Source organism: Amblyomma americanum, chromosome 6 (assembly GCF_052857255.1).
Source record: "Amblyomma americanum isolate KBUSLIRL-KWMA chromosome 6, ASM5285725v1, whole genome shotgun sequence".
Taxonomy (NCBI): Eukaryota; Metazoa; Arthropoda; class Arachnida; order Ixodida; family Ixodidae; genus Amblyomma; species Amblyomma americanum.
In genome coordinates, this window is record NC_135502.1 from 131,247,887 (window position 1) to 131,263,727 (window position 15,841).

Genomic DNA, 15,841 nt, shown 5'->3' on the forward strand with positions numbered 1-15,841 from the left:
CAGCAAGGACTAGAGAACACAGATGTTTTCCTTGCGACCACTGCGGCCATAAACAACAGCCCGAGACATGTAACCTGCCCACCTGCATCATTAGACAATCCGGTATAGTGTACACTTCCCGGTCTACAACTCGACGCCAGTGAGACACCGCCATGCCTTCAAAAAGGTTGTGCCCTTGCTAACCGGTCACGTCAAAATGGAAATAATTAACTTGTTGTACAATAAAGCATGAATGATCTGCCATCAGGAGCTACAGATATGCACACCAAGACATCCACCGCTCTAATTCATTGGTGGAAAATAAAAACAAGAACATGTCAGTAGACAAACAACACTGTACTCACTTTCTTTTAGCTCGCGCAAGCTGCCGAGGAGCTTTGCGTTTGCTCGACCTTGTTCGGCAAGCTCTTGTTCTAACTGCTCCAACTGCGCTTGAACTTTCCCAGGGCGGAAAACCTGAATTAGGAGCAGCACAATAACACAAAACAAAATTGTTAACTGTAAACTATGTCGTGCTTGGATCTTATGACCACGAGTATGCAGGAAATGCTTGCGGCAGTTTTAGTGCTCTAACTACAAGAAAGTTTCATGTTCAAATGTCATTAGAAAGAAAGAATGGCACCTTGCGCCCCTTTGACAACACAGGCAAATGCAGAAAAGATGTGCAAAAAACAACGAAGAAAGTAGTTTTAACATATAAGCATGTTCGGGAGGGAAGCAACAAGGGAACTCACCTTCCCTGTCAATGGTCGCTGAAGGAAAAGAAGGTACGTAACGCCTCCCCATGTTAGAAATGCAAGTGAAACAAATAAAAAGAAGTTTCTTTTACGCATTGCAACATAGCAATTTTCTCCAGGTCATAGCTGCAAGAGACAAAAAATAAGAACAGTTCAGTCAGCCATAGCATCAAAAAAGAAAAATTTAAACATGCCCAGCATCAAGAAAAGCATTAGAAAGCCAACGAGTAAAAACACTGCTCACTGCAGTGCATAGGCGAGTTTAGGCGAATCCACTTTACGAAAGCAACAGTACACAGCCCCCAGAAAACTGCGCAGCTCAACTGTCAACACAGCTGAAATCAGTTTAGGATAAATATGACACCGATACCGTGAACCACCGATGTGACACGTGAGCCAGCCTTACAGAAAATCTAAGACGCGGTGCGAAAGATCGAGGCGGTCGAATCGACGGCACAGGCAGCAGTCGGAAGTAACCGCTAAACCACAACACCAACGTCGTCCGGCTTCGTCCCGTGCGACGGCATGCAACAGTTATTCCCGCATGTCTTTGTCAAGGCCGCTTGGAGACGATCGAAATTGCCACGTCCAATGTGCCACAAGGGTTGCGAAAGATAAGGGGCTTGAGGAAGTCAGTCCCATGCCGGTCACGATAGGGAAGCTTCGTGGGTTCAAGGGCAATAGGCGAATCTTAAACACTGATCAACAGTCCGCGACGAGGCCGGTCGACCCGACCAGTCCTTAAGAGACTGCGCAGCACTTCCCCGCCGGCTATGATTTACACAGATGCGACTGCACGAGCACATCAGTCCACGGAGGCACAACGTAAATAAGTGGCTACGTGAGCCTGCGAGCAGCACTGCTCGGCCGAGCTTACCGATACTCGGGAGTCGCTCTGGTCGGCAGCCTCACCTAGAACAAGCAAGGCCGCCTCGCGGACTTGTAGCGGCTCACACTAGCTCCATTGCGCAAACGAATCCAGCAGCTCTGACTTTGTAAAACTATCCGAGAAAGAGGCACATTAAAAAAACAGAAACCGCTCGCATCGGCCTCGCCGCTACGACAAAATCATGATGACGAGTAACGCCCCCTATCCCCGGCTGACTACACGTAGAAGAAATTTCATTGTTGCTTGCCGGTCAAGACGCGATCGACCGCTTTCAGCGGGGACATTGGTGGCTGAGAGCGTGCGCACACTGGCGAGAGGAGCGTGCGAAAGCTAGTACTAGCTGCTGGTTTCCCAACACTAAAGTTGACGCCGAAATTAATCTTATTTGTTAATAAACGTCCTACGGCAAAATAACAGTCAGTAGTGAGCAGGCATGCATGCGCTTGTAGCACGGGTAGAGTTTTCGCTGCAGGGTATAGTGTACTAGAATACTCTCTAGTGGCGCGAGCGGCGAGGCGCAGGCGAGCCGTTTTCTAACAGACGCCATGAGATGGCGCCACCGCAACTTTTCATAGGCACAGGAATTCGCGTAGTTTTGAAAAGGTCGTCTGTCATCTTGCGTTTTTCATCTCATTTACTAATAAGAATCGCTCATTTATTACTTCTTGCTGTTCTCCGCCTGTCAGTTACAGTGACTAGTCTTGTTACTTATTGAAACACGTCCGAAAACCACGTACCTAAGCTAAACTCTGCTAAACTCCGACTTGCAGAGTGATTTTTTTGGCGCAAAACACCATCGCAGAATGACAAGCGGTCAGCATGACATACAGAGCAAATTATTTGCGCGACCATTGCTGTGGTTTGAAGATCAAGACCCGAAAGCAATGCCATTTAGTGTGTGTACTCACAGCCATTTATTGTCCACACACTTTCAGAAGTAAACCGTTTAAGCTAAATTTTATGCGGCATTTTGAGCTCATATATGGCTCAGAGAAGTCAATGGTCTTGTAAATATGATCGATTTACCGCTATGATGTGAGTTTTGGTGTTGTTTTTGATGTAGTAATAACTATAAAATTGATGTCACAGCTATGTACACATGAACACCATATGAAGCTTTTATTTACAACTGACTTCAGTGCAGAAATGATCAGAAAAAAATCTTGTTTGCAAAAATCCACAACTTCCCTGCCATTGCCTTGTTCAGCACCTACTCAATTTAAGGTGCTTTGACGCCTGCCGCTTGCTGTCGCTGGCTCGATTAATGCTCTTCGTGAAAAAATGCAGACGAGTAGTTAGGTAAAATGCAGTTATTTGTGCAGCTATGGTATGAGCGTGCTCAGGGCATCCAAGCTCAGTTTGCTGCTTTTGCTTAGCAAGGTCCAAAACATCAAGCACACTTTCAGAGTGCAGCTCTGAAAGGCTAAAGCAGGTTGTGAATGACTCTTCGAGGTCAGCCACAAATTTAAACAACTTGCTTGAAGGGTAAAGTAACCCACCATTGTCCTTTAAACGGACAAGCTTGGCCATGTTTAAATTGTCCGCTGCCTCCTTGGTGAGCAAAAGAAGGTTAAGACACCTTTCACAACCCGTTTTTAGAACGCATTTTCGCGCGACGTAACCAGCAATGTAAAAGGTTAGCCTGCAGTCGCTTCATGCCAGAACAATGGAAGAATGGTCAGGCACAGCTTTTGTGAGCAGGGCGTCGGCTGCATCCAAGTTTCTGGCATCGAGAAATCTGTCAATGAGTTTCTCCCTCCCAGTGCAAGTGTCCTGCTCACCAGCATCTGCATTCAAGAGTGAACTTAAAACAGCAGGCTCGCAGTTTCCTCTTGACACAGAGTGTGCAAGATTGCTGAAGCTGAGACAGTTCACTTTAGCAATGAACTGCTGAGGTGTAGGATGAGTATTGCATCCCGATGACTGTCTGACGATGCCAAAAAGATGTTCCACGGGGTCTTGGCTCACCCTGCTTGTCATTACATACTTGAAACCAATGTGTTGAGTCAAGTACTTCAACAGCGACAAGGTACTGCATAGAGTTACACGCAGTCCAGTTACTGTGGACTGGCTTAGAAAGCCCCGCTGCCAATTTGTGTGGCTTTCCCACTCTGACAGAAACGACAGAAAAGAATTCAACTTGTCGGCCGATGCAGAGTTGGGACGCAGTGCTTCAGCTGGAAAGCGTGACGTCATGACTTGTATAACACCATGAATGATCCGTCGTCCCTTCGCATGTTCCGCTCCCACTTCCCTCGCAACTCGTCGTCTCTTGGTGCGGCAAACAACGATGCTTTAGGCGCGCCCGGGTAGCCGGTGCGGCAGCCTGGCGCAAAACAGTGGGAATCAGTTCTTCTTTTCGCCATAACTTCGTTAAATTCCCTGACACTGATGCTACATAGTTCCTGCTCACTGCTATCCCTACTTAACAGCAAGATACGAACGCTAAAGTAAAATTAACTGCGTGACAGCGCGCGCGCGAAGCGAGCTAAACCACACCGCATTGCCATGTGCTGCCAACGCGCGCGCCGGAGGCTAGGAAAAGGCGCAGCAGCGCCCCTGGCGGCCGTCAGTGTCAACTCGCTTCAGCCGAGCTGGCCCCAGCAGCCACCGGTCGCGCCACTAGAAAGTATTCTAGTTCACTATACTGCAGGGAAATTTGAGCGGAGAGCCATCGCGCTCTTGAAAGAGAGAGCGGTTCACGCTGCCCACTCTAGGCCAGTTGTTTTGACCCGTGTGATTTTAATAGTTGGCAGTGTTCGAAGACGTAATCTAGCCCTTTCTTTCAAAATGCCGCGGGTTCACCGAGTCATCGGAGAATTCCCAGGATTTCGAAACCATTACCATCGCCACCTGGAGGGAAATGGCGGAAACGGGGGAGGGTCTTGACCTCCCAGGAGCATCACCATCATCATCCTTAATTATTAGCTGCAGGTATTCCTGTTTACCTGCACAATAATTGTCTTCGATTGCTGGGTAATGTAGAATAAATAATCAATATTCTGGCAACTTTTAATTTGGTAGCGCTATATCAGACTTCCCCGGGCTCATAAGGATACACTGTTAGCATCATGGTCATCGCCATCATATCGAAAGTCAAAGGCATGTGCAACAACAAACAACAAAGGCATGTGTCGTTACCTGATCTTTGCAATATGTCCTATATGAGGACTGGCGCGTTTACCTGCTGGACAATCCGCATGTCATTAATGTGTACCGGGTTGTGGGCACTCTTTGTAATGCGTAATGTGCGCATGTGTAGTAATGAGGGATCCATATGGATCTTGAAATGGGGGTGGAAGGGGGGTGGATGGGGCCTGGTATGACGAGAAATTACATCGTCACGGGAGTAGGTGCGATGTCATATTACAGCATCGTCACGTGACTAGGTTTGATGGCACACTACATCGCTGTCACGTGACCTGGTATGACGTCACACTCACATGATGTCATCACTAATTATATTAATTAGTCTCAGCGTTACCTGATTACATTAGTATTACTTAATTATGTGACGTCATTATCTTCGTCGCGTGACTCGTCGGCTCGTGGTGTCGCATGGTGCCGTTTCTTGCGGACACTATTTTGCGGATATGACCTTGAAAGTGAGCCATCTAATGCTTTCCCATTAATAAAAGAAGCCGCTCGCTTCGACACAGACATAAATACAACGCGGCTCTGTTTGTGTACTACGGTCGCAGCTTGTTAAGTGTTTTCGAAGGCAACATATAGAGGACTGAAAAGAGCAGTCTCGCTTTGCCGGATGGAGCTAGAAAATCGAAATATACTGGTATGCGTTGCATAACCGCCCCATTAAAAAGTACATCGACGACCAGTTTCTTTATATTCAGTAACCATTCTCAAGACTTAAAAGAATATCATGAATACCTCCTCCTCCTCCAAATTTCTGGTAGATGGCGTAGAAGGGCTGTGTTTGTCATTGCCAGTTCGTGCATGAATGAGCGAGAGGCTTCCAATACGAACAAGTATACACGAAGCAGGTTGAAAAATACTGACACATATAAAGTACTCACCGACGTACGGCAGTAACCGCGTATGGGACACGCCTGCCAGCGGGCCATATGCTCTATGAGGGTTCATCCCAGATTATAAGCTTCTCCTATTGCGTCACATCAATAGTGTCTGTACACACCTTATTAAATAATGCCTTCATCATTTTGGCACGTCAACTGATGAGGTTGAGTGAGGTCGGTAAATTCTTTTTGAGGTTGAGGTGAGTTCCGGATTGTCGAGGTCAAACGCCCACCTCTGTTGATATGGCTGACTCAATTTGCGTTTAGCAGTTCTGTGCTAGATCTCACGCAGATTCGAACGCAACCAGTCCCACACTTGTGTGCTGTGCGCGCCTAGCCTATATGGCGTACAGTGCGGACCACATGTGCATAAGCGTTTGTGGTGGCGTGAGTGCATGCGCGTTTCTGCCGGGATATGAGAGTGTGCAGAGATCTTCTCAAGCGACGTGCGCTGCGCGGATTGCGTGCAATGAGAACCGGTATGTGTACAAGACACGCTATATGCAGAAGACGTCGCTGCATGTGGTACATGTCATCTACGCGAGATGAGTGCCACCGGGTGTGTGCGTGGCAAGCAGTTCATTGTACGTATTATGACATGATCACTCTCCACTCGCCACCCTAACTCTCCTTTCACTTTCCTCTTCCCTTTCCCCAGTGTGGAGTAGCAGCTAGGCCAGGGTTACCTTACCGCCGGCCAACATCATCACATGTCCTTTCATTAAAAGGCTTTCTTCTCTCATGTCTTGGCGCGCACCGTTGGATCAGCCGATGACTCGCACTCGCGTTAGCGAGCACGCCTTCGGTGCCTCTTTCCATTTCTCAGAACTTGCCGCTTGCTCGAGGCTTCGATGTTGCTTCGCTGCGCTTGCCTCTGCGCTGACAGACCTTCCCCCAGAGGGGTGGTCTTCGCGCTCGTTTGGCCAATACCACCGAGACAAACTGAGGCCTCGGCGTTCCCGCCATGACTTCAGGTTAGTCATGCAGGTTTCGAGGCCCGCGCACGCCGCAGAAAGATTCGCGCGCAAAAATCCTTTTAGTAGAATATTAAAAGGGTCTTCAACTGACCTATAGTTGGTACATACTTCACGAAGGTAGCAGCAGAAAGGTTATAACGAGAACACAGAAGGGTACGAAGCTGCACTGTCAACTGATTTCGCCGCCGGTGTCTCTTCATTTTATCGTCCAGGAGCTTCGCGCAAAAAAGCGGCCTTTTTTCTTGACATGGAGACGCTGTGTTTGCACACTGCTCTCCTTTTTGACTAATCGCGCATGCTTCGAGGACCTTCCGAGTTAGCTTATCGCCATTCATTTTTTTGGGGTACTTGCAGGAGCTAATGGCTGGACGTGCAACAGCATTTTTTTAAGGCCTTACTACTCCGTTAGACGAAATGTCGTCGGCGACCGTCGTTGTTGAAGCAGAAAAATGGCCCCAAAAAGATGGCGTCGCAGCAGCCACCGTCTAGTCACCGAAACGGCGAGTGCGACGACGGCATGCGCAACAGACACCAGGAGCAGCCCCCCCCCCCATAATACTTTTTTGTTCGCAGTAAAGCTCGAATCTTTATATGGGTGTGTGATGCTCGTACAGCAGCAGAAGACGTGTTGATTGCTCGGGAAATTGCATTTAAATGTTTTTCCGCCACTGGATTCAAACTCGTCTCGTCTACTCCGAAATTACCCCGTTGTCACTATTTTGAAGGAAATGACTGTTTAGCCTAACCTCCGGGATCTGCACCCAAAAAAACGGGCGAAGCACTGTTCAGTTTCGAAATCGGCCGATGATAGCTACACCTGTTTTTCTTTTCTTTTTCGCCTTTTCTAGCTTATAAGAGCTCCGTTCTCAGTGAAAGCCTTTATAGTTAGAATGAAGTAATCTGTCGATACAGGCCAACTGCTCACTCCTCCTGTCTTTTTAATTAAACATTTTAGGAAGCAGTGAAGCGCGTGGTACATGCTTGGCAAGTTCGAGACCATGAGTGGAGGAAATGGCGCTGTTCCTTGAGTCAGAGGCCATGCATGCGCGACAAAATGCTTCGCCACGAGAAGCACGGTCATATTGGAGTGAAGGAAAATTACCTGTGCTATAGGGCGTGGCTAACTAGGGTGGCTTTGATGGCTACCATAGCGAGAGCACTCCTCTGCAGCATCGTAATGCTACCAAAGTGTCCGCGCTCATCCCGGAACGATAGCTGTGACCAATGCTGTGACATGGTGGTGGCCTCTTTATTAATTGCGGCTTTCTGTAACCGATCTCCTTCAATCAGAGCAGGTTTGAGATGCCATTTAAAATTGCGATGAGGGAGTGAATAGTCACGTGACAGTTTTAAAATATCGCAGGCATTATTTTAAGCTGAAATAAATAAAGCGCTAAATTTAAACTGAACAAAACTGAAATGGGCATTTCTGAACTTTCTTTTCAGCTTCCACAATTAAAATTTTACATTAGCGTTAACAATAAAAATATTAGCCAATTATCTTTGTTGAGCAAATGGTAAGTTAGGTGCAGAGAAAATTATTCAGACCTGGCCAAGACGACTGCCTGCAAACCTGCATTACTGATTCAGATCTGCAGGCAGTGCGTTGTCATTTTTTTTAAACATTGGCACCAGTTAGATTACCCGCCGCGGTGGCTCAGTGGTTAGGGCTGTCGGCTACTGAACCGGAGTTCCTGGGTTTGAACCAAGTTGCGGCGGCCGCATTTCTATGGAGGCGAAGCCCGTGTGCTGTGCGATGTCAGCGCATGTTAAAGATCCCCAGGTGGTCGAAATTATTCCGGAGCCCTACACTAGGGCACCTCTTTCCTCCTTTATTCTTTCACTCCCTCCTTTATCCCTTCCCTTACGGCGCGGTTCAGCTAGGTGTCCAACGATATATGAGACAGATACTGTACCATTTCCTTTCCCCAAAAAATCAATTATTATTAATATTATTGATGAAGAAGGATGTGAAGGAAGAAGGATAGGAAGAGGCATCGTAGTGGAAGGAGGGCTCCCAGATAATTTCGTTGGTCTTATTTTGTTGGCCCTTTTCAATTGCGTACCTCGCTTCGACAGCATAAAAAAAAATTAAATGCCCAGCATACGATATGCTGCGACAAACCTGTGTTAGCAGTATCGGTTTTTCATTTTGCTTTTACATTTTATTCTTACTATGATCGCCTTCCTATTGCGCTTTTAAATTTGATTTCGCCGTCGCTTATAACATTGTGTGGGTGTTCTATGGGTTCGAGAACCTCGTGATGAAGCTGTAAAAGTATGTCTTGTGCGGACTTATGGGGTCGGAAGCCGAACATGGTGTCGGCGAAGGTGTTCTTGCTCTCGAGATATTCCGAGAGGCGGTCACGGACCATCGTTTCCATCAGTTTCTCTACGCATGAAGTGAGGCAGATGGGCCGGAGGTTGTCTGTGTTTACCGGTTTTTCCACCTTCGGGATAAAGGTTACCAATGATGTCTTCCAAACGGGTGGCAACGAACACCTACACAAAGACAAGATAATCCTGGCACTCGATTTCAAGGGTGAGTTTGACAATGTTAAACACGGCGTCATACTAAAGCATCTTAGCGAGACCAACTGCGGCCCTAGTACATTCAACTGCATCAAACAATTCTTAACAGACTGCTTGGCCTATATATGCATACAAGAGACTGTGTACGGCCCGTTTCAGATGGGAACGTGCGGCACACCACAAGGCGCTGCGTTGTCCCCGCTTGTCTTTAACATTGCCGTGATCAGAGGTGGGCATTTGACCTCGACAATCCGGACCTCACCTCTACCTCAAAAAGAATATACCGACCTCACTCGACCTCAACCTCATCAGTTGAGGTTGAGGTCTCCTTAGACGACCTCACCTCACTTTTCCTGAGGCCATTGCTGACATCACTCAACCTCACCTGAACCTCAAATTGTGAAGTTGAGGTCGGCTGCTTGACATCAGAAAACAAACGAAAAACAAAACAAAGATCGATTAAGAAGTTTTTCAGTTACAAATTCTTAGAATCCATTGAGACAGGAAACCCAAAATGATGAAGGCATTATTTAATAAGGTGTGTATAGACACTATTGATGTGCACGCAATAGGAGAAGCTTATAATCTGCGATGAACCCCCAGAGAGTATATGGCCAGTGGGCAGGGGTGTTCAATACGCGGTTACCACCAGTACGTCGGTGAGTACTTTATATGTGTCATTATTTGGCAACCTGTTTCGTGTATACTTGTTCGTGTTGCATGAACCGGCAATTGACAAACACAGCACTTCTACACCATCTACCAGAAATTGGGAGGAGGGGGAGGTATTCATGATATTCTTTTCAGGCTTGAGAATGGTTACCGAATATAAAGAAACTGGTCGTCGATGTACTTTCCAAAGTGCCGGTTATGCAGACGCGTATCAGTTTATATCGATTTTCTAGTGCTATCCGGCATAGCGAGAATGCTCTTTTCAGTCCTCTGTACGTTGCCTTCGAAAACACTTAACAAGCTGCGACTATACGTAGTACACCAACAGAGGCACGTTGTATTTATGTCTGTGTAGAAGCGAGCGGCTTCTTTTATTAATGCGAAAGCATTCGATGGCTCACTTTCAAGGTCATATCCGCAAAATAGGTTCCGCAAGAAACGGCGCCATGCGACGTCACGAGCCGACGAGTCACGCGACGAAGATGATGACGTCTCATAATTAAATAATGGTAATCAATCTAGTTTGGTAACGCTAAGACTAATTAGTATAATTAACGATGACAACATGTGAGTATGACGTCATACCAGGTCACGTGACAGCGATGTAATGTGCCATCAAACCTTGTCACGTGACGACGCTGCAATGACATCACACCTACTCACGTGACAACGATGTAATTTCTCGTCATACCAGGCCCCCATCCACCCCCCTTCAATATCCATATGGATCCCACATCACTACATATGGGCACGTGACGCATTACAAAGAGTGCCCACAACCCGGTCCACATTAATGACACTCGGATTCTCCAGCAGGTAAACGCGCCAGTTCTCATGTATGACATACTGCAAAGATCATGCAACGACACACAAATGGACATTACCGCCACACAAATGGACAATATTCTGCGATTCGAAGGCGGCACTGCAGTCTCTACTGTCACCTCTACGACGCGGACCGCACGAACAACTAATCTTCCATATTACAGAGACGTTACACCATATAAGTGATGCCGGCCATGAAATAACGTTCCAGTGGCTTCCAAGTCACTGCGGGATTATCGGCAATGAACGGGCGGATCACGCTGCCCGCTCAGCCCATACTGAGGAGCGCCACGCCACGTCCCAATTCCTCTTTCTAGAACTGACGCGGCACGGAAGCTCCGCCTACTTGCTCGGCAGTGCACCGAGTCGCAATTGAATGAGCCACATTTAAGAAATACGCGACTGTACTCACTTGATCCAACATGAAGTCTTCGAGCGCCATGCCATCACAGCTTCGCCGTAGAGACGCCACGCTTTTACATCGACTTTGGTTGGGTGTTGCCTTTACTAAAGCCTATGCCTTCCGCACAGGGATGACCGACACCCCAACCTGTGACCACTGCTGCCATGAAGAATCAATTGGCCATATATTGTTCTCCTGCCCGCAGTACAGTCCACAGAGGGCATGCCTTAGCCACGAACTTGACCAACTGGACGACCAACCGCTATCCGAAAACAGAATTCTACAACATCGAAAGGACCTATCGTCGCAGAAGAAGGCCGTGCAAACGCTTTTGCGCTCCTTACAATCTACCGGCCTGTGTGAAAGACTTTAACTGGAACGCCTTGTGTGTGTGTGTCTCCATGTGTGCACGTTCCTTTTTTTTTGCGTTTTCCTCTCTGTCATCTTTCTAACCCCTATCCCCCATCCCCAGTGTAGGGTAGCAAACCGGAGACTCACATCATGGTTAACCTCCCTGCGTTTCCTTTTCATTCTCTCTCTCTCTCATGCAACGACACATGCTTTTGACTCTCGAGATGATGGCGATGATGATGATGCGAACAGTGTATCCTTATGAGCCAAGGGAAGTCAGATAAACCGCTGTCACGTATATTAAGGAGCCTAAATTAAATTTTAACGGAAAGAGGTGTGAAGAAGACGACGTGGATTAACCGAAGAATAAAGAAGAGGAAGAGGAAGCATTCGGTGAGGTGGATAGTGATGATTGGTGGAGAAGAGAAGAAGACGACGACAAGGCTTACGTGGACTAACACCGAGGCTATAAAAGAGCGAGCGAGAGCGAAGCACGGGGGGGGGGGGAAGGGGAGCGGCGCGAGTCCGGGACACATCGGCTGGAAGAGAGCGACGCCGGCTACTGCTCCGGTGAGCTCGCGTTCTACGACTCCGTATCGTGGACTTACTGCCGTGCCCGAGCCCGTTCCGGGGAGTCAACGGAGGACGCTACCACCTGCTCCGGCCAGGGGTGTCTCCAGCGCTGTTGCCACCCATCCGGGTGGTGCCCCCAACGCCAACAACACCGGCATCACCTCCACGGGCGCTTGGACCGGGAGCTTATACGACGCAGCCAGCGACGCCAGATCAAGCGCGTCGAACGCCGCCAGCGACACCAGCCCAAGCACGTCGAACGCCGCCTCGACGCCGGCTACTGGATCCACACAACGCCGCAGCCGCACCGAACAAACCGTGAGCACGAACGCCGACCGCTAATAGTAGAACGGTAGTTGTAGACGCTGGTAGCAGTGTGCCCGGGTCGTGTGTATTTATAGTCTTTGTGTTTTGTGTTAGTTTTGTTGGTTTTGTGTTCTAGTGTGTGTGTCACGTAGGGTGTATTAAATGTGCGTTTGTGTGGGTACAGCTGTCGCCTAGTCCATTATTTCGGTCCGAGTGTTCCCCGGGGAGATCCGTGACAACCGCTACCAAATTAAATGTTTCCAGAATATTGATTAAATACTGTACATTACCCATACACCGGAGACAATTATTGTGCGGGAAAATAGGAATGCCTGAAGCTAGATGATGGCGTTGATGTTCCTGGGAGGTCAAGACCCTGCCCCGTTTCCGCCACTTCCCTCCAGGTTTCGAAATCCTGGGAATTCTCCGATAACTCGGTGAACCCGCGGCATTTTACAAGAAAGGGCTAGATTATGTCTTCGTACACTGTGCCTACTACTAAAATCACACGGGTCAAAACGACTGGCCTAGAGTGGGCAGCGTGAATCGAACTCTCTCTCAAGAGCACGATGGCTCTCCGCTCATATTTCCACGCAGCGAAATCTTTTCCCGAAACCCCCCATACCGGGGAAAAAAGACTCCTAAGTACTCATACGCCTCAACAGAATTTTGGGTACCATTTTGTCAACCAGTCTGAGATAAGCTGCTTTAAGTCAATCACTTGTTTTCCTTCAAAACTGAACTAATCAATGGTACGCCAACATCCTCGACGTTTTTTACCCGCGAGCACCGCGCGAGCATTCTGCGAAGCCGTTTAAGGTGAACGATGCATGGGTCTCTGCAAAATACTTAAAGGAAAGATAACGTGTAGTGCGTCGTCGTTTCCAAGGCAGTCCGCCAACCTAACTGATCTCATACGAGAAAAGAAAAAAAAAACAGAGAATGATTAGAAAGATGCAAAGAAAAATCGCACACTAAAAACAGAAGGGAACAACACTGCCATTAAACGTGTTATTAGAAGGTTTGAAAGAGCGACTAAGCAGCACAGCGCGAGCATGTAATCAGTTCTATTCCCACATTTTCATTAAAAAAAAGGAAAAGGAATCAGCCACCACATCACCATATATTCATTATATTTTTGCATTTTTTTGCCGCTGTAACACCGCTATGCTGGCACGTTCGCTTCGTGTTGCGGTTTTCCGGCAAAACAAGTGAATTTGCGAGAAGGAACAAGGAACCGGAGGCCAAAGAGAGGTTATTATGAAGGATATAAAAGTGAAATTATGTTTGCATCTGCTTGCATTACGGAACGGGAATACACAGAAGTAGTGTGAGATTCAAAAGGGGAAGTTCCCGATCAAGAGCTTCGACGGTATTATACAGGTTTTTCCGGCTGCGGGCTTTTTTAATAAAATCAGCAGGTGTCCTTGTTAGGAACCACCTGTATCAAATTCTCTCGCCTGTGGCGATAGCTCCAGTTTCTGTTAAGTCAGCTTGTAATGTACAGCAGGATCCCCTTTATTCGACTGCAAGACAAGAGCCTTGACGTGAGCGCCGGCAACGAGCATGAACACGAAGCAGACTTGCTTGGGGCCATCCGCGCTGCTACGAATTTACTGCGTGCTTGTTGGACTGAACTTATTTGCTTGCGGCATCAAACAAAGCTACCGCGGGTCAACGTGAGTTACGTGTTTGCGCGCTCCCGGGAGTTTGAGCCGACCGGCAGGCCAGCGGGGCAAGGGGGAGGGAGAGTGTCGTCCTTTGAGTGTAACGCTCCTTCCGGGAAGACCAGAGGGGTGCGTCTTCCTGTAGGCTCGGAGTGAACGGACATTACAGCGCAGCACCGGAAGCTAAGAGGGAACTGTGGCATTCGGTTGTCCAAACAGTGGAAACCGAACGCCAAGCGTCATTGCATGAACACTGCGGTGATGCGCTACAACTCCACTTCGGAAGCGGCACTCGTCGGAGTAAGACGTGGCAACTGCAAAAAGTCTCGACCTCAAAATTTCAACCTCACTGAATGACGACCTCACTCAACCTCAACTCACGCGTGAGGTTGAGGTCTGGTTTGCTGATCTTACAAAATTTCGAGCCGTCGTCGACCTCACCTCAACATCACCTCACTATGTAATGTTGAGGTCTATATCATGAGGTCGAAACCTCGTGAGGTTTTCCACTTCTGTAATGAGGAGTGAAGCAATAAGACGCAACTGCCGCGCGTTTATAGGCACGGGCACTTGCGCTGCAAAAATAACAAATGATCTTTCTTCAGTACTTAATACAAATTACACGAGGAAATTTATTTCTTTCCGATGGGAACTAGAAATGACGCCTGAAAGTATTAAAGCTCTCTTTTCTCCTGAGATTGCATCATCATCATCATCAGCCTGACTACACCTACTGCAGGGCAAAAGCCTCTCCCATGTCTCTCCAATTAACCCTGTCCTTTGCCAGCTACGCCCACCATATGCCTGCAAACTGCTTAATCTCGTCCGCCCACCTAACCTTCTGTCGCCCCCTCCTACGTTTACTTTCTCTTGGAATCCACTCCGTTACCCTTATCGACCAGCGGTTATCTTGCCTTCGCATTACATGCCCTGCCCAAGCCCATTTCTTCCTCTTGATTTCGACTAGGATGTCATTAACCCGCGTTTGTTCCCTCTCCTACTCTTCCCGCTTCCGGTCTCTTAACGTTACGCATATCCTTTTTCTCTCCATGGCTTGCTGCGTTGCCCTTAACTTGAGCTGAACCCTGTTCGTAGTATTCCTTTACCACTTCCAGCTACTCGCTGCCAGTTGTGAACTGATGTTCTCTTGCTAGACTGTTGAACATTACTTTGGTTTTCTGCATGTTATTTTTTAGACCCAGCGTTATGCTCTGCCTGATCATGATTTTTAGTTCACCTTCTGAGTGACTCAGCAAGGCAATGATGTCATCAGCGAATCGCAGATTATTTAGGTATTCTTCATTAATTCTTATTCCCAATTAAGGCCTCGGAATACCTCCTGTAAACAGGCCGTGAATAGCATTGGCGAGATCGTGTCTCCTTGCCTGACGCCCTTCCTTATTGGAATTTTATTGCGGACTTTATGGAGGACTATAGTAGCTTTGCAGTTGCTATATATATCTTCTAGTATTTTGACATAAGGCTCTTCTACCCTCTGATTACGCAATGCGTGTATGACTGCTGAGGTTTCCACTGAGTCGAATGCTTTCTCGTTATCAATGAAGGTTATATATAGAGGTTGGTTATATTCTGCGCATTTCTCTATCACCTGATTGATAGTCTAAGGTTGCCCTGACTCTATAGCGATTAGCTTAGTAAATCCTTTGTAGGCAACGGATAGTAAGCTGATCGGTGTGTAATTTTTTAAGTCCTTGGCGTCTCTTTTCCTAAATATTTTAGGTAATGCTAGCGTCCTTCCAAGCTTCTGGTACGGTCAAGGTCATAAGGCATTGCGTATACAGGCTGGCTAGTTTTTATAGCACGATCTCTCTTCCGTCCTTCAACAGATCTGCTGTTACCTGATCCTCCCCAGCT

The 15,841-nt window shown here is 47.6% G+C and overlaps 1 protein-coding gene and 1 long non-coding RNA gene across 5 annotated transcripts in view; one reads left to right on the top strand and one right to left on the bottom strand.

Annotated features, from left to right (window-relative positions):
- Positions 1 to 15,841, bottom strand: part of LOC144094106 (alpha-1,3-mannosyl-glycoprotein 2-beta-N-acetylglucosaminyltransferase-like) — an 86,496-nt gene that overhangs the window by 43,048 nt on the left and 27,607 nt on the right. Inside the window, exons 1-3 of one of the 4 annotated variants that reach the window (XM_077628019.1) lie at positions 1,650 to 1,828; positions 735 to 863; positions 345 to 456 (exon numbers count right to left, since the gene is read on the bottom strand). In XM_077628019.1, the coding sequence (XP_077484145.1) occupies positions 345 to 456; positions 735 to 833 (211 nt within the window). In that variant the 5' untranslated portion in view covers positions 834 to 863; positions 1,650 to 1,828. Of the gene's footprint in view, positions 1 to 344; positions 457 to 734; positions 864 to 1,143; positions 1,573 to 1,614; positions 1,829 to 15,841 lie in introns of those variants that run through there. The other 3 variants (XM_077628017.1, XM_077628020.1, XM_077628018.1) reach the window with 3 other exon arrangements.
- The window catches only part of LOC144094107 (uncharacterized), a 29,404-nt gene continuing 25,523 nt past the window's right edge, over positions 11,961 to 15,841 (top strand). Inside the window, exon 1 of the long non-coding RNA XR_013306405.1 lies at positions 11,961 to 12,311. This is a non-coding gene — a long non-coding RNA (uncharacterized LOC144094107). The remainder of the gene's footprint in view (positions 12,312 to 15,841) is intronic.